Consider the following 18034-nt stretch of genomic DNA (forward strand, 5'->3'; position numbering starts at 1 on the left):
TTTTGGCCACTTCCCCTCTGTCTTGCTCTCGAGAGTTACGACGCCTGGACCACCGAAGTTCTGACCTCCACCACGGAATATTTTTAAACTCTTGTTTGTCTCGGAAACTTAGCAAGCCCATACTGTCTCGAATTTACTGTGACATTTAATGTACCGATTTTTCGTAGAACATTAGAATTCACGTAAAACATTACTTGTCTCTTTTTCTGTTTCAGGTGAGTAACAGTTATCTTTCGCAACTCAGAGGTGATTGCTAGAGGAATCAGCGTAAGTCGTGATAAACAAACAAATTCAGGTCATGTCTGCGTTGATGTTTTCTCGTCAGATTTAATTTACGATCGAGCGCTCGAGTTTGTCTCGCGCGAATCTCATTCGCATAATTGCATTTCCGAGTCGCGCGACAATCGCCCGCGCACGCAAGACAAAGTGCGAATAATTCCCGTTTTTGATATAGGAAGAAGCGCTTACGTAGTTATCTGCGCAGCGAACGAGACGGCGAGACAAAAGGAGCAGCAGCGTAGCTAGATCTGAAATTGAAATTTGAATCGCGAGGATCTCGCAGATTATTGTTATTGCCGTTGTTATGCAAAGAGCGCGGACGCGAGCGTTGAATCAGCGTCGCCGGCTTCTCCCCCTCCGCTCGGCGCCGCACGCATTTGAATTTAATGCGCTCCCTGCACTCGTCTTCTTTTCTTCCACGTCCTTCCTTCTTTCCTCCTTTCTTCCCGCTCTAAACCGATTTCTCCGAAAGAGGGACGGCGTCGCCGGCTATCAGCATAACGCGGCATTATGCTGATTCAAACCGTCCGCGCTGCAGCGCATTCCTCGTACGGCGATTGTAGAGGAGAATGCAGCACATTGTACAGACATGCGGCGCTGAGAGACAAACGGCGGCTCCGCGCGCGGCTGCCGCAGTGTGCTGAAAGAAGTCGTCGGCCATTCGCTGCTGCTTCAGCTGCTGGCACTTGCGCGCGTACGTACAAGCACCGGTATCGAGATCGAGATCTCTCGCGGCTTTTATACAAAAAGCGCGCCGTCTCTCGCGGATTCGACGTTTATAGCTCAATTTTTTCCTCGATAAATCATTGTGTTTGAGGGTGCTGACGTAAGATCGACGGCTATTTTCTTATTAGCGTTTCGATTATTTCCACACGCCTACGAGCGTGCAGAATTAAAAAAATTGGTCTACATTCGAGCGCGCACGCGAAAGGCCAGATGATGACGGTGATTACGATCGAAGAAGACCCGCTATTACGCGGCGATGCACGCGCGTCATAACGAGTCGGAATGCCTCTCGCGCGCCGTATGGATGTCGAGCTATTATTAATTCTCCGGCTTTTCGAGGCTTCGATTCTGCCTGGGGATGAGCCTCCCTCGTGCTCGCGATTATTCGCCTGTAGCTCATTTACTTCTCTTTAAGCTGCGTCAGCACGTTCGGGGCATCGTTTTACGATGGACTCAACCGGAAAATTACACTTCGCGAGTGAATTGGGAAAGGGTTACGGACGATGCTAAACGGCTGGAAGAGTGGGCTCGAATTCCAGGAGTTTATTAAAATGATACCAAATAAACATATCGCTTTAGTATATGAAAAGAGTGGATTACTAAACACCTCCGAGACTCCGACAATCGAAAATACAAAGCGGCCTAGTACAGTAATACTATGGAAAGTAAACAAGACTCGTAAGAAAATCAACGGAATATGTAGCCGGCGGCTGACTCCGGTTGTCAGCTTAGTCGGTTTATAAACACGTCGTTATTATCGTAAGTGCGCGCGAGCACAACAGCTGGCCGTAACGTGCTGTTGCAATCGTTTCTGCAGCGCCACCTCCATATTATAGTCCGCTCTGCACAAAGACAACGGCAACAGCTATTTTCCGCGACATAATGCAAGCGACGCTGACCCATTTTTCTTTTTTCATATCGAAGAGGTTATTCGAGCTCGATTTTCCGTTTTTATTACAGGTTTTTATTACACGCGCGTTCGTGCGATTTTCACACTACGTGAGCAGCGACTATACGTGAGATCGTCGGTGAATTCCCTCCCGTTTTCCGTACATTATTTACAGTTGTGCATTTAACGAGACATCAAAAACATATAATGAAATTTCATTTATTTGGCGTTATTACATAGATAGTCAGTAAATGGTTCATATGATTGCGCGAGGAAATTATAGTTAATGCGCGTCGAAATTACAAGTTAATACGTACCCATCGTCGCGAATTCCAATCGCCTTTTTGAAATCAAAACGCTCTTCAAACAAAAATAACAATATCTCTTATCCGCGAAAATATCGAAGAAAAAGTAAATACGAGAATTCGCGTATTAAGGTCAGACGCGCGTACATCGAAACGTTTATTATGCCGAAAAAATTCAGTTAGCCCGAAGCTCCTAGTGAGCTTTCGCGCGAATGTCGAGCGAGCGCGTATAAAGCGTAAATACTAGGCGATCGAGTTAACTGGCGCAGCAGTTGCTCGAGGCTCGTCTCTAATGAAAACTAGAAAAAGCCTTTCCAGCAAACGCAGCGAGAGGCTCGTGGCGCCGTTACATAAAACATGAGATGATGATCGCAGCATATTAATCTAAAAATACACGCGTACGTATGCGCGCAGGGATAATGCGCGCGCGGCCAGCCGTTTCTTATCTCGAGAGTTGCCGCGAGAAGAGAGCGAGAGAGCCAGCATGGCCTCCTATCCTCATCTCCCGGCTCGCGCGCGCTCCTTCGCTAGTCGGCCCGTAATGCGCTCGGACTTGTAATGAGTTCAGAAAAGGAACAGACTGAAGCGCGGCGGAGGCGGTCGGCGAGTGAATTGCATCTGGGGCATTCCGCGTCGAATCACGTCCGAGGCAGACAGAGAGCACGTTAAAGCCTTTTTTTCGAAAGAATGAGCATCTGCCCTAAATTGACCCAGCTACACTATTGTGCCATACATTTCGTTCTCGATGGAGTTATTGAATTGATCGACGTTGCAAATCCACGAATGATGGGATTGTAATTTATTTTCACGTTAAATTGCTGTTTCAAGAGCTGCTCAAAGAATGATTCAATTACACAGGGAAAGCTCCACATACTGCTCACAGGCGTATTACGTTTGTGTATAACTAAGCGGAAAAATGAAGCGGACGGTGAAACGCCGTGTGTTATACATGGAGGACGAGAGTAAAAATGATATACGCGGATGAACGCCGGAGAAAATAAGAGCGTATTACGCGGACTCTTGAGTTTATGGGTTATTATCGAGCAGTTTGCTCTCCTCTGTGTACGAGCTGCCTCGAGAGCGAGCGAACGGAAAGATGCCGTGGCTGAGATATCCGGGAGAGAGAAACGAGCTGGAGCATTAGGGTGGCAAATTGCGGTGCGCGCGAGCGAGGGAGAGAATTTCGTGTAGATAAAAATAGTGCGCGGGGAGCGAGCCGAAGAGGAAAAAAACGCATCTCCGGAGGTGCAAATGGGGATTCCGGGAACACGGATCGCAGATAGGCTTTATTATCGGTAAAAATGTGCGCTCGCATTTTTTATGGGGCGAGCTTTCGAGAAACTACTCAAGAGCGGGCCGTTTAGGCGGCGAAAGGAATGTCCCGAGATATCGGGTTGTGTGTTGAAGGATTTTCAGTGTCGCATTGTTGTGCGGAAGACACGGCGAGTCGGGGTGAAATATCGATCGGCTCGCGAAAGAAATGCAAGAAAAATAAGCTTGATTTTCACATCGCATACCTGCGAAAGAGCAGAAAAGGAGAAAACCGAGTCGAAACCGCGTGGTCGAAGCGATCGAGGGAACCAGTTTTCGATAAACCTGATCGGCTTTCAAAAGTTTGATTTGTTATATCGATGGCTATCCGCATGTAAATTATTTAAATTACAAGCGCCGAGTATTGAGCATTTATCAGTTACATAATTATGTGACAAGGTAGAACGCGCGCCATTCGCCGTTTCGATAACGAAATAACGCCGCAGCATAAACGAGTTGCCTTAACCACGGGCTCGTCGTTGAGCTGACAAACAATGACAGCGAGTTTGTCAAGAAAGTTTCGTTCAACGAATAGTTATCGCTCGAAAACGCGAACCTTACCTTCGATGGCTCGCGCGTAAATTAGATTATTAACCGAATACAATGTGCGAGGATGCGAGCGACTAAAGAGAATTTAATTGAAAGCGATGGGACCCCGTCTTCCGACCGGATGACAAAAACGGATAATGCTCGGTGCGCAGCACAGACCAGGTAAGAGCAGCGCATAATCTAGATATCGCGTCGAGCTCAGCGGCGCCTGTGCCGGCGTGGTATGCAAATTGGTAAAGGCCTTATCCGCGCCGGATCCCCCTCGCGCTCTCGCGATCCTTATCAGCGTCTGAAATCGATGAAGCTATTAGATGAAACGCTGCATTTTTATTCGACCCGTCGAGGTCGCCGAGCTCTCTGCGCGCATCGGGGCAATTAAAAAATCCGACGAGTCAAACTGGCTTACTGCTGCTCTCTTCGTCGTCGTTTCGCCCTGACTCTCGCGCGGAGCGAACCTTTAATTAAATCTCCTCGACTCGAAGTTACAGGTAAATTGAGCTACTTGAACGCGAATTTTCATGCCTGCAAAGTCCGACGCTTATGCATGAAATAGTTCGGTAATTACCGTTTTCTCGTTCTTCGGAAATTATTTGTTAAAACTTACCTGCGATGTGTGTTATAATTGCGGCGCATACGACGCGGTCTTTGATGTTCTCAGCGTGTTTACTCGAACGCGCACACATATTAAAGGACATCTAATAAGCGAGCCACGCGGCGTTTACGCAGAGCGTCGGGGTGTAATTACGACTCGACGTCGGCGCTGAGAAAATATTCGAGCGGAATTTTCGTGTTTTTCTTCGGCTTGAATAATTCACGAATAATATCCACTGATGTATACTCGCTGCAGAAACTCATTAAATTTACATGAATCTATTGTTAAACCTAATCGCCGAGCTAATAAACTGTAATCCGTCGAAGCCAATAATGGAGGTCTAGCGTGCGCAGCATTACGCATGTTGGTATAGCTAGCGGCGTCCAGTTTTAACGGCGTTTCCCTTTCATAAAACGGCCAATAATGAAGAGCCGGGCTTGGCTGATTAATCTGATTTTCGAGCCGCACCGCTCCATCATTAACCCTCGTTCGAACAGCTTCTGATGCGTGTCCCATCCACTCTACTGCGAGCACTGTCTCTCGCTTCCAAAGCAGCGCATACCCCTTTCTCTCTCTCTCTCTCTCTCTCTCTCTCTTCATCAATCGTCGTATGGTTTTCTCTCCTTCGCGCACACGTACGCGCGCTCCATTCGCAAACTCTCGCAGTCTCTCCGCATGTGTGTACACGCGTCGTGCGCGACAATGACCGAACGATCGGTGCGGCCTCGGCTCGATGCGGGCGCGGCTCTCCGTATAGTGGGTGCAGCCATGGTAGCAGCAGCCCCTTCGACTGTCGAATGCAAAATCAATTAACTCGCCGGCGACTACGGCCGCTCTGCTGCGGCGTGAGCTCGACTCGCTCGCAGTGTACAGTATTTTTCTATTTTGCGCAATTCCTGCGCGGGGTGCGCGCGTTTTTGGCGGCGATTCATAATTTTAGAAGCTATACGCTTTGATGGCAGCGCCGCGCGCACGACCGAGCTTAGTTCGTTTGATGCGCAGCGGGGCGCTGATTTGAGTGCAATTTTTGGAAGCTCCACAGCGAAACCTGCATCGGCGTCGCTGATTGGCGGGAAAACGTTTGGATGAAATTTAATCGATTCGAATCCAATAAAATCCAGCCAGAGGCCCGCACACCCGCGCGCAAGCAAACGAGAAAACAACTGAAAACCGCAATTGGAATACCAATCTAAAAACGCAGGCACAGTTGTGCCGGAGAATAATGCGTAATTTAACACTCCTCTCCCGCCTCTGCGAATTCATACGCGCATCGACAAAAAAGTCCTCTCGCGCGCGTGCATGAATAGGCGCATTATTGCGCTCTCGCCGCGGGGCTCCTTCGTGAAATACGTAGGCGCGTGTACACACTGCAGCAGCAGCAAAGTGTACCGTAGCTCCATCAGCGTTCTATATATTTCGAACTCTCGGAGCCGACGCGTGGGTTGCCACGGGCAACCGCGTAACTAACGCATCATCGCGCCTTTTCCTACCTCTATCGTTTCCTCTACCTTTTATCCGCGCCGAAGCTGCGCACTTCTTTCGTCCGACTTATCCGTCGTTCCTTCATTATTATTTCCCGCGTTTTCTTCCTCGCCCATTATATCGCTCCTCCGCATCTCTCTCTCGCTCGCTGCCACTACACGAGTTTCTTTTCAAGCGGCTCCTTCTCCTTTCTCCGATTCGATGCCCGTCTTTCTCTCTACTACTATATAAGTAGTTTCGCTCGATCTCCCTCCTTCGCCTCGTTGCGTATCCCGCCCAGCAGCAGCAGCGGCAACAGCGGCGGTGGCAGCAACAGACCCCCTTGATCTGTCTCAATCTCTGTGCGCCGAGCAAACCTGCAGTAAGCTCAGGGCCGTATCTATCATTTCAGACACTCGAGTTAAATCCTTCGCCGTCGAAACTTGCCCGGCCAGCTATATATCCTTAATAAAGTGCGGCCATAAAGCACCTTCGAGTGGATCGATCCTTCACTTCGCTGCCACTGACGTATTATATACCTGGCCGATAAAAATAATTCATCGAAATTCCATCTTATGCGAGTAATTCGAGGGAGAACGTTTTTCCGAATGCTAGCGCGTATCCTCGAAAAGCCAAAACAATCCTTTTTTGGCGCGTCGGTAATAAAAGGAGCCGAGAAACGGGCACTCATAAATTCTGGCGACTCTCTCGCATTGTTCTCGCAGTTGCTCTCTCTCTCTCTCTCTCTCTCTCTCTCTCTCTCTCTCTCTCTCTCTCTCTCTCTCTCTCTCCCTCTCTCTCTTTCCCCTCCGCGTTTCCTTCGTAGCATAGCAGCAGCAGCGGCGCAGGGGCGTACATTATCTCGTCCCTGAACGGCGAGCCGCAGGCGCACGTTATTCGCGCGCGGCATACAGAGAGAACCGCCGAGAAAGAGAGAGAGAGAGAGAGAGAGAGAGAGACGTCGGACGAGACGAAAGGGGAAAACAAAAAGGACGAAGCGTGCAAAAGCGTCGGCAGAACCGACGGAAGGGATCTATGAGCCGTTCGAACTAGCCTCGTCTGCACTTTCTACACGCGGCCCGCTCATTATTCTATCCCTGCTCGCGCGCGTGTATTTCGCTTCTCCGACACTTCTCTAATCGCCGTAATTTACCGGCCAGGATTATCGAGAAAATTTTCAAACGACTATATTCTCGTTATCGATTAGTCATCGCCCTTATCTCGCCCGTCAATAGCGCGTGAAAAGCTTTCCCATATTTATTCATGATGACGTTCTCCGTGGCAGGAAAAATATTAATCTACGATCGCGTCCCCCAATCCCTCGCCGAGATTCTCGCGATAAACACTGCTCTCCGCTGCGGCAGCCCGAGGACGCGTTTGCTCGCGGTAGGCTGAGCTTTGCGATATGATGTTTGAATAATCATTAGAAAATTTTGCGCGCGGGAGCGGCGCTAATTAAAAAGAGTACACGCAGCACAGCACATTATACCTCTCGGGAGGAAAAAAAATATCTTATCTCCGAATGTTCCTCTTCCTCTCGGCTCCGCGTCCGCACACGCTTGTGTCCCTTCCTCTCCCGCGGCAGCAGTGCTATCTCTTTACTCCCTACTGTATACAGTATACTCCGTACACTCGGGCTCTTTCTCTCTTTCTTTATATCTGCAGCGTTTCTCGCTCTTTCATTTAGTGAAATTCAGTAAGCGAGCGAGAGAGCCGCGGCGTTGGCCCCTTCTCTCCCTTTTTTCGTGCTCCCCTCCACTCCGGGCTTATACGCCGGTGCACGGGCGAGCGAGCGAGACGGCGATAGCGGCGGCAGCAGCTGAGCGCCCGCGCGAGGGGACGAGAGAGATGGAGAAAGAGCCAGAGCAGCAGCAGCGGCGAGGCACACAACCGCTTTCCGGACGGCTTCTCGCTCCGGCATCGACTGCCGAGTATAGTTCAGTGTATAGATATACGCGGACCTACGCGGAGCAAGAGAGCAAGAGAAAGAGACAGAGAGAGAGAGAGAGAGAGAGAGAGAGAGAGAGAGAGAGAGAGAGAGAGAGAGAGAGAGAGAGAGAGCTCCAATCGCTCTCCGCGCCGAGCCTATCGCACGCAGCGCACACACGCAGTTGCAGCAGTTGCCGCGCGCGCGCCCGTCTCTACGCACACGCACCGCGTCAATTCTCGCGCTCGGCTCCGCTTTTTTCGCCGGCTCTTTAAATTCTCCCGCTGCCGGAAAACGAGTCTATCGGGATCGCCGGTCAACTGGTTTGCTCCGAGAAAAAAGGCAGTCTCGTATCCGCGTGGACGAATCGATCGATCCCCTGCGATGATTGGACTGAAGGGCCTGCGGCAGTGTTTCAGTGTCGAATCATTCGAAGGTGTTACAGTTCCGAGTGTGTCCGATTTGTGAAAGCGTTGGCTATAAAAGTACAATAATATCTCGGCTCGGGATATAATGGATTGGCTGGCGACGATGAAGGAGCCATCAGCGGCGGAAGCTCCGCCGGCACCGGAAGACAATGACGACTGCTACTACGAGGAGGATGGCTGCTCGTCCGTCGACGAGGGAATGGTACGTGCCTTGCATTCGTAATCCGCACGCCTGCGACAAACTGCGAACGGGCTCCTTTCGCTCGCTGCGTGTCGTCGTAGAATTATTCACGAGTCCTGCGGCTCTACGGCTCTCGCTCGACGCGTAAATTTGGGCTGCAGGATTTCTGCGCGGCTATTTCTATCGCCGCTCCTCGCGGTTTATTTCGCACGCATGCGGAGTCGACGGCTCACTCCTGGCGCACACGTGCGTTCCGAATATACCTTCGCAACGTACGAACTTCGAATCCCCTCGTTATATTGCAGGAAAGCTGCGTTTTGAAAGTGTACATGCACGAGAGCCGCAACAGCTGATTCACAGCTGAAAAGAAAACGCTCGATAATGCGCGTGTTACGACCTTCGTCATAAAAACGCGGCGGCGTTTCGTAACGGGACTTCCAGGCTGACTCACTGGCCGCGGCGTTCCGAAGAAAGTCGAGCAGCGGCACGCGTCACCGCGCGATAATGAAAGTGCGCGATGAAAAACCGCCGACTCCGAAAATCCTCTCAGTTGGAGCGCGCGTCGGGCACGCACCTATGCGGGCTCGCAGTTTACCTGCGGTCGTTGCGGCGACCCCGCGGGAGACATTGACGTCCTGTAGCTACATAACGCGGAGCGCTTGAACATGGACTCCCGCGGGGGCCCGGAGTGCTCCAAAGGACACCGCGCACACGCGCACAGTGTACACTGCCGTGGACCTCCTCGGCGAGAGTCGCGCGCGCGCGTGGTTTACGACGCGTCGAGAGATGCCGCGGCGGAGATAGGAGCTCGGAATTTCGGATTAGGGAGAAAACGAATTATTGTTGCGCAACGCTCGCCGGTGATAGAGTATGGAGACGCGTGGGAGAGCTGACTTCTGACAATGCGCGATGTGAGCAACGATTCGACGCGTAAGAACGCGCGCGCGCGTTCACGCAATAATCAGGGCAGCGAGATGAGGCGCATTTATGAATTCGTACTCATACGCGCGTAACGCGACGCGTAAGAACAGTGAAAGCACGCAGCTCGTTTATCGCGATTCTCGCGGGCAAACGCTCAGCATCACAAGGACACGCTGCACACGTAGATTCGTAGCATTCGCCGTGTGCATGCCTCTCGGCATTATTACATGCGCGCACTGCGCTCTCTCGGGGGACGTTTAGCATTTGCCGCGACGGCGCGCGCATTTTTACAGTACAAATTGCTCGGCTTTCTGCGCCGCTTATGCCACTGCGAATTACTGTAATTCCGACTCGCTGCTGCAGTCGCTTTCAATTAGCATCGATTGATCGCATTGTGCGACCAAAGTCGGAGTGCGCTCGCTACTTTGAGCGGATGTATTGTTCGGCCGCGCGATTAATAAACTTCGGGTAGTGCTGCCTATAAGTACTCGGAAAAAAACGTTGCGTGCACGTGCATTCGCGATGACGGCTTTATTCGACACACTCTTTCGTACTGAAAAAATTACGAGGCCCGCGCAGCAATTAAGCTGTCGCATCTGAAATTTCTTTCCGCGACGTGCTCGGGAACTTTCGAAATTGCTCATACAACTTGAAAATTTCATTAACGAAATAAGCCCTCGCGGTGCGACGACGGGCAGCGTATACCTGCGCAGACAGTTATACGCAGCCCTCGAGCACACGCTGCGCGCGAAGGAGCTGTAAAGGCGCTATACGACCGCAGGATAATTAGAAGCGAACATCGCGCGCGTCTCCGGTTTCGCCTGGCCGAAAGGATTCGCTCAGCCGAACTCGGGCAACAGCATGTGCTGCTCCGACTTCATATTACATACACTACTACTTATAGCTTCGAGTGTACGAGTATACGCGCGCAGGCAATGGCCTCGCGAGGCCAGCTGTCGCGACTCGCGCTGAATAATCGCCGGCGCCGTCGTCCTCGCGTCTCTGTAGGTGCGTGTATCTGTACGCGTGCTCCTTGCGATGTCGTCACGTTTTTCGGAGAAAAATACGACGCGCATCAAGCGAAGCCCCGCTCGTCGCTTTATACCGAGTTTCACGGGCTTTGGCGAGAGTTGCGGGGAGCGTTTTCGGTACTGTTCGGCCTAATGGGCTCTGTCGGGTACGCGTGTCCGAGGAGTCATCCTCTTAACGAACTTGACCATGTTCCCGATGTCCCTACTAATTGTGCGCTCTCGAGTTTATCTTTTCCTTGGCCAACGTGACAATCGAGCCTTTTCACCAAGATTATGGGACCGATCGTCACCCTCAACTTTTTACGCGAAGCATTGTTTTTTCCTTATCTCGCCAGAGCGTCTCAGCCGCATTCTCGCGTCCTTTTTTACGTCTTCCGGGTTCCCGGCTGGTTTATGCGCCTCGCCTTGATGTCCCATTCTCGAGCCTCTTACGCTCGTATATTCCGCCCGACAATTTTAAACTGTTCAAAAATCTTGTTACAAGCAACATCATCATCATCGTCGTCTTGCAGCGGCCGCGACGTGCAAAGCGAAATTCCCGAGCGCCGTGCCGGAGGAAGAGAAGCAAAAAAAAAACGGCAAACTCTCAAGGGCGATCTCATAAAACGTCTCCCGACATCAGTGCCAACACGCTCTCTCGTCGTTCGCGTTTGAAGCGGCCCTTAAATTTCAAACATCCTCCGCTGCGGTATTCGCTATATAAGCAAATATCCTCTTTCTCTCGCTCCAGCGGACCCACCGTCAAAGCAAACCGATAAATAAGACGGCTAATGGCGAGATCAGCTGCAATTTCGCGGCTAATAACTCGGCCTTGCCGGGCCTTCCCTTTCTGCTTTCTGCAAAGAAAGGAGCTGTACACAGAGCGCAGGGAGAGAAGCAAAAGGGATAGTCTAGAGCCCGTCCGGTCGGCTCTCGCGCACTCGGCATAGTCAAAATTCCTGGGCGATGCGTCACGACTGCGCGCGCTCGAGCCGCGTGAGTAAGAGATGCTGGAAGTCGAGTGGATGAGTTGCTCTTCGCCCTTTCCTGCGCTACAGTCTACACACTTTCTTCCGGGGGATCGACCCGAGAAGCGGCTCCGCAACCCCCCTCGGCCAAGATGAAGGATCGAAGTCGTCTCCGACGGGGCTGTCTGTCTTGTCCGAGCTGCTAGGGGCTAAGGGAGAAAGGAACTGCCGGATTGAGAGTACTGCAGGCGTGTGCATTAGAAAAAATACACAGCGGGCCTAGGCTAGTGCTGCGGAGGGAAGATTTATCGAATATCGTGACAGTTGTGGGCGTCACGAGCACTTTAATCTGCCCGGCCTCGCTTGTGTACCACTCTGATTGTATCCCCGATACCTTTTTACAGAGGCTGACGTAACAGCGCCGGACAGCCCTGTAATTTTCTCCCATCCAGCCTCGAAAATACGCTGCAGCCTCCTCCGATTAGCGCGGCCGGTGTGAATTGATTAACGCGATTCTAAAAACTAATGCGCATCGCTTCCATGAAAAGCGCTCGTAGGGAGATAATAGGCCGTGTACGAGCGCGCGCACGCGGAAGCGGATAAGAAGATAGAGCGGCGAGAAGAGATAAAACGAGGACAGCTAGAGCGAGAGGGAGAACTTGCGAAGGGAACGCGACAATCATTAGTAAAATACGAACTCGCAGCGGCGGCGGACACTCGATAAGATTGGGATCAACGATTGGGTGAAAATGAATTAGACGAACGCGGGGCCGAGTGTCTGAAAGCGGATGATCGTGCTATTAGGAGCGTATGGAATTTTCGTTTTGAAAATGCTAATTCATTGTTATATTTGCGTTGATACGAGCGCTCGAGCTGAAGCGCTCTGCATACCCATTTGTATAATCCTAGATTACACATTTCGGCGCAGATAAACTTTCGATCCACTCTTGATTGATGGAAGTAGTTTTGTCAGCGGCCCGGGGCGGATTTGTGAATCCCGCCGCGTGTTTTTACACGGACGAATAAGCCGAATTCAAGAGCGCACCTCTCGAATCCGGCGAAACGTATTATTTTCCCCGCTCGCGGCTGCGCGTAATGCAACAAAGGCAGAACGGGAAGCTCCGAATTAAAAGCATAAATTATCAGGTCTCTCTCCCTCGGCTGCGGCCGCGCAGAGCGAAGCCAAACCAAAGCCAGAGCGAGAGAGACAGAGCAGCAGATTAAAGAGTCTGCGAGCCAAATGGGATTCGCGGTGAAAAAATCGGCTCTGAAAAGGAAAACGCAATTTTAATCAGAAAGATGTCTGCGGATCCTGTATACGCGAGTGCGCGCGGCGCGGGTAAAAAATACGAGGGAATAGAAGCTACTGCTGTAGCAGCGGTCTCCGTCTGGTGGCTCCGCACCCCAGCAGCTCCGAGGCTGTTGCTAGACAGGGACGGAGAGAGAAGCGTGACTCATCGGCGAGCGAGTCACCCCCCGTCTGGGCTGCCCCCGTTAGTCTCTCGTGCCACAGGCTTTCCCGTCGCTCTCCCTGCCCCGAGTAGAATGTATATACGCGCTATACGTATATAGGAGTATAGGACCTGCGCCCGAATCTCCCTCCCGCTCTCCTCCAGGCCAAAGACCCCTTCGACTCACTCGCTGTGCGCGCTCGGAAAATCGAGCATTATCATAATTCCGAGTGACGGTCGGATGAAAAGAGACTGATGCTGCCGCCGCTGGGAGTCAGAGCCTTAGATATTGAAATGAGACGCCGCGTTCTCAGGTGCAGGCTCCTCATCTGTGCGTAGTAGGCGGGTTATTATTGTAAGAAATTCCCGGCATTTTTCACGTCGGCTAAGTTTATCGCAATCGCTCGTCTCGGGACTATTTCGCCGTATCATTGCGCTCATTTTGGTTTCTCGAACGTACCCCTATACTCCGGCGAATATCCAGCTCGAAACGACTGCGCGCGGACAAAGGAAAGAACGACGATGTAATGCTGTGCCACGTAAAAATCGGCGTGAGCCCAGTCTCTGTAAACATAAAGCGCATTAGAGACTTCGATCAAACAAAATGCCCACAACAGCCGGCGCGTTACGATAATACATACGAGCCCAGTGTGATGATGCAACACGCAGAGTCGACGAGGAATCCGGCTCCACAATGGGAACGCCGCGAATCGAATTATCGACCTTGACGAGGGTCGAGGACTGCCCGATGGATTAGAACGGCCCTAATCCGCGCGTAGCTTATCGCGTCCCCGTCGTCGGCCCCTGAGATCAATATCGCCGCCGTATAGTCCGATTCGAGTACGTCTATTTGGCTATGCGTGTATGTTTGCGCGCCGACGACGCTCGTGGAGCGGCTTTTATACGATCGGGGCTATTTCACTCTCGTAAACGCTCGGATGGTTCTGTGTGTTACGACGTTATTTCGGTGTTTATCGCCGCGCAGTGGTATACGGCATTATACACTGCGGCCGTCGGCTCCTTGATTGAATGAAGTGTTGTTTGTTTGCTCGCCTGGCGCCTACACGTTGTAAAAGAGCAGAATTTTCGCCGCCTTTATGCGCGAATTCAGGACCTGGAAAAATGGCCAGCGACTTTATACACGCGCTCGTCAATGCCGCGAGCGAAAATATTAAATTTGTTCCCGAGAGCGCGAGGACTGCCGTAAATTTCGCCTCGGAAGAATCGTAAAGTAAATTCATTTGCATTCTTTATGACTGCTGGCCCAATGATCGTAAAAGTCTATTTATATTCATGCGGACGATATTTTTCGCGTGCAAGTAAATTTAAAGAAGCGCCGAAGCACGCTCGCGTCGAATTCAATTTATCTGTATAGCCGCGTTATACGACCGACCGGTTGATAATCTCGGTAAATACCGACGCTATAAATAGCGCTTCGGCTGCATTCGTCCTGCAGTGTGCGTAATACCTGTATATTTGCTTGCCCGATAACCCGAATGCCGCTCAAGTCTTATTAGCCTGAATCCAAACATTCTAATTAATAGGCTTATGCGTCGATTATCCGCGGATACGCGACGTGTCCGCCTTGACATAATCCGGCATGCGTAAAAATGTTACGATACGTCTCTGGCGCGCGTGCCTGCACTTTCAGCGCGTATGAGAAATGAGAAAAACGACGAATCGCGCAACATAACGAGCCGTCGTCAGTGAGTGGAGTCGCGAGCAAACGAATTGCTCTCATTATTTTTTTCCATCCGCCCACGCAGTGAAGGACGACGGTCGACGGGAGGTGCGCATAACTGCAGCTATGCGCACGCGAATCGAGTAATTTAACGTTCTACGCTAATGGCGCGCATGTGTGGCTGCACTTTGCACTACGCAGTACACGCGGGGGAGGAATGCGGGCGCGACATCGTTGCGAGAGGCTTTTTCTCGAATATACATTTACGAGAGAGCATACGTGTGCAGCGGCAGTTATATTCGCCGATGCGCGTATGCCTCGGTATTTCTCTCTATATGTGCTCGCCATGTAAAAAGTTTCGCTCTCGCGCCGCGGCGGGACGTATATAGCGCGGGGGATTTCCTTGAGCTTTCTTTTAGTACGCAGCTCTTCTCTCCGCAAGGGACGTTTTGAATTTTCAGCTCTTATGGATTTTCCCCCATACATAGTCGCGTGGGATATCGAGCAGGGCTATGAACGAGGGATGATGCACGTTCGCCTATTGAATGTGGTTTCACATTATATAGCTATATACTATGCGCCAGAATGTAAATTCCTCGATATGGGTATGGAAAACTTATTCACGGTGCACTTTTTGTAGTTTGAAGCGTAGATCGATTTGGATTTTTGGATATTACGCCGAAAGCTGTATTTTATCGTTCGTTGGAGATAAATGTTCACTGCACAAAGATAAGGAGGCCATTAGAAATAGTTCATGTAATTATACTGGTCTGCGCAAACTGTTATAGTATACAATGGGGTGAGCATCAGGGCAATTGAAAAAATAAAGATACCCGGAGTCAGGAACAATCGTCGATAAGAACAAGAGCGTCGTTATCGGGAGAGTAAATAATCGAAGGAACATAAGGCTGCGAGTTTATCTGGCGTGTACATGCAGCTATAATTCATTGTAGCAGCGCTCGTTCCGCGCATATAGTTATTTATGCAATCTCGTATCGCAAATCGGCCCTGCATGATTTTTGTAATCCGACGCCGGGTACACACACAGGCGAGAGCCCTCGCGCGCGAGATACGATTTCTCACGCGCGCATCTCTCTCGCATCAATTTCAATACAATGAGGCCCCCTGAAAGTATCTCTCTCGCGCGTGCAGCCGACGAATGTTCGTCTCGCGATAATGATACACACGCGCGCTCTTTCTCTCTTCTTTCTCTCTCGCGGAGCTTGTGTATGGTATTCGTTGTAGTACGTCTCGCGCGTAGAGTTGCCGCTAAATCGTTCGAGGGGGAGAGCTCGAGAAAAGGGGAGAGCCGCTATGCGCGAGATGGCGCTCGGAGCGTGGGTGACTTGAGTTATTATTGCCCGGCGCCAGGCACGCAGGCCTGCGCGCGAACAAGTCGAAGCCTCAAAAGAGAGCCAGTCTCTGTGTGTACAGTCTTAAATACGATTCCCGACTGAGCGTAAAAATAATTTCGAACGGCCGGCTTGTGGATGGCCAATTGATTAAGCCTGATTAAGACGACCCGTTTTTTTTTTAAATTACGGCTTGCGGTATAAGCACGAATTTTAAGAATATTCTCGAAAATCCATTTCGCAATACCCGCCATATAGTGCGATTCACGCTATTCATAAATCAATTCAATGGCCGCCTGGTGTCATACTCGCGCTTGCATTGATAAGCAATTTTACGATTCGCGAGTCTAGTCACATAGAAATGATTTTTAATTAGAGGATGTGCAACTTGCACATTAATAGTGACATCAATCTCGTAGAGGGCTCAATTAAAATAAATTCAAGCGCGCGTGATTAATCTTTCGATACATCATCAGGACTCGCTCCGCGATGTGAATCAATTCTTTATTTCTTTGCATGGATAATACTGTACACTCGATGCAAAAGCACGGAAACGTCATTAGCTCGCGCACAAACCTCCAGGGGGTGAACTTGCGCATTCGGCGTTCGAAGCTCCTACTGCTAAAGCCGTACATTAGCATAGCAAGCAAAATTAGGATTTTGGCAAGCGCAATAAATCCGTCCGTGCGCTACCGAACAGCCGAGGCAGAGACACGACTATATCCGCAATGTAAACGACACACATGTACGCTTCAGCCACTGATCCCTTTCTCGATTATGCGTCCTCCCGCTCTTACGTACACACTGCACATACACAGACACAGGCACGGGATCCCCCCGATGTCGTGTAGCACTTCGCTAACTCATCACGTGCGCGTCGCTCCGTAATGGTCTCGCCAAAGGAGAAGGGACCACTTGCGCCTGTTTCAGACTGCAGCTTTTTAGTCCTTTGTGCTCTCGAGCTGCAGAAGCGTGATTCCTCTCTTTACGGCGTCCTTCGGCCCTGTAAAACATCGCGCCGCTGCATGAACCGCGAAGAGTGAAGAGCCTCGCAGCTTTTAATTCCCGCGCGCGAGACCACCCTCGCTCGCAAGGATATTCTGCGCGGCTTTTACGCCTTTTTCTTCGCTCGTTCCCGGAGATTTGTTTTTTCGAGTGTCCTGTACAATACAGTTCCGTGCGCGCTCCAGCAACGTTTTGGTTTGAATTATTTCTCCGCTTTATTCCGATGCGCTCGGCGAGCGAAGCGGGAACTGCGCGATATGCAGTTCCGCGTGGCTGCGAAATTTATTCTGCACCGCTCTGGGTTTTAATTAAATTGAAAAAAATATTATACATTGAATTAGCGGGAGTTTTAATTGGAAAGGAAATTTTCAACTCTGTTTCGACTTTCCCGCACTTGACTAATAGATTAGTGTCGGCGAACAACAGGAGTTTCTAATTGTACGAGGCATGCACATCGTATATTGTGCAGAATAGTGTAGCCCTCGACAACGGCAACGGAGACATGAAATTTAATTTATCAATAGAGACGGCTAGAAGTATCGCCACAATAGCCGCGACAAGCGCAGTGAAGGGACGTCGTTGCTTTTACCGGTTGCCGTGGGGTGTCACATTACACGTCGGTCAATTTCGCGAAAGCGCGCGCTATACAACACAAGCCTTTTCTTAAGGCGCGTCACCCCGGCCGTAACAGTAAAGTCAAAGTGTGCCGATTCGGGATACAGCTAGGCAGCAGCTCTTTTCGCTCATAGCCGTCACTCGAGAACCTAATCCGCAGATGTCGAGCAGCTGCCGCTCGCCTCTAACCTCTGCGTTTAGTATTAGGTACATATACGCGCGCTCGATTCTAATGCTGTACGAGGCGATTGGCCGCTTCCGGCCTCCTGTAACTTCCCACACACACACACACACACACACACACACACACGCGCGCGCGAACTCAGCGCGCGTATCCTCTGCTCCATATATCCCAAATAGACGAGAGAGGATCGCTGCGTATC

At 50.7% G+C, this 18034-nt stretch overlaps 1 protein-coding gene across 6 annotated transcripts in view; it reads left to right on the forward strand.

The window, feature by feature from the left end:
- LOC100115969 (amyloid beta A4 precursor protein-binding family B member 1-interacting protein) overlaps positions 1 to 18034 on the forward strand; it is a 128731-nt gene that overhangs the window by 71337 nt on the left and 39360 nt on the right. The window contains exon 1 of one of the 6 annotated variants that reach the window (XM_031933446.1): positions 8173 to 8669. The exons of the other annotated variants lie outside the window; for them this stretch is intronic. Within the exon in view, the coding sequence (XP_031789306.1) occupies positions 8553 to 8669 (117 nt within the window). The 5' untranslated portion in view covers positions 8173 to 8552. Of the gene's footprint in view, positions 1 to 8172; positions 8670 to 18034 lie in introns of those variants that run through there. 6 annotated transcript variants of the gene reach the window in all.

Source organism: Nasonia vitripennis, assembly GCF_009193385.2.
Source record: "Nasonia vitripennis strain AsymCx chromosome 1 unlocalized genomic scaffold, Nvit_psr_1.1 chr1_random0009, whole genome shotgun sequence".
NCBI lineage: Eukaryota > Metazoa > Arthropoda > Insecta > Hymenoptera > Pteromalidae > Nasonia > Nasonia vitripennis.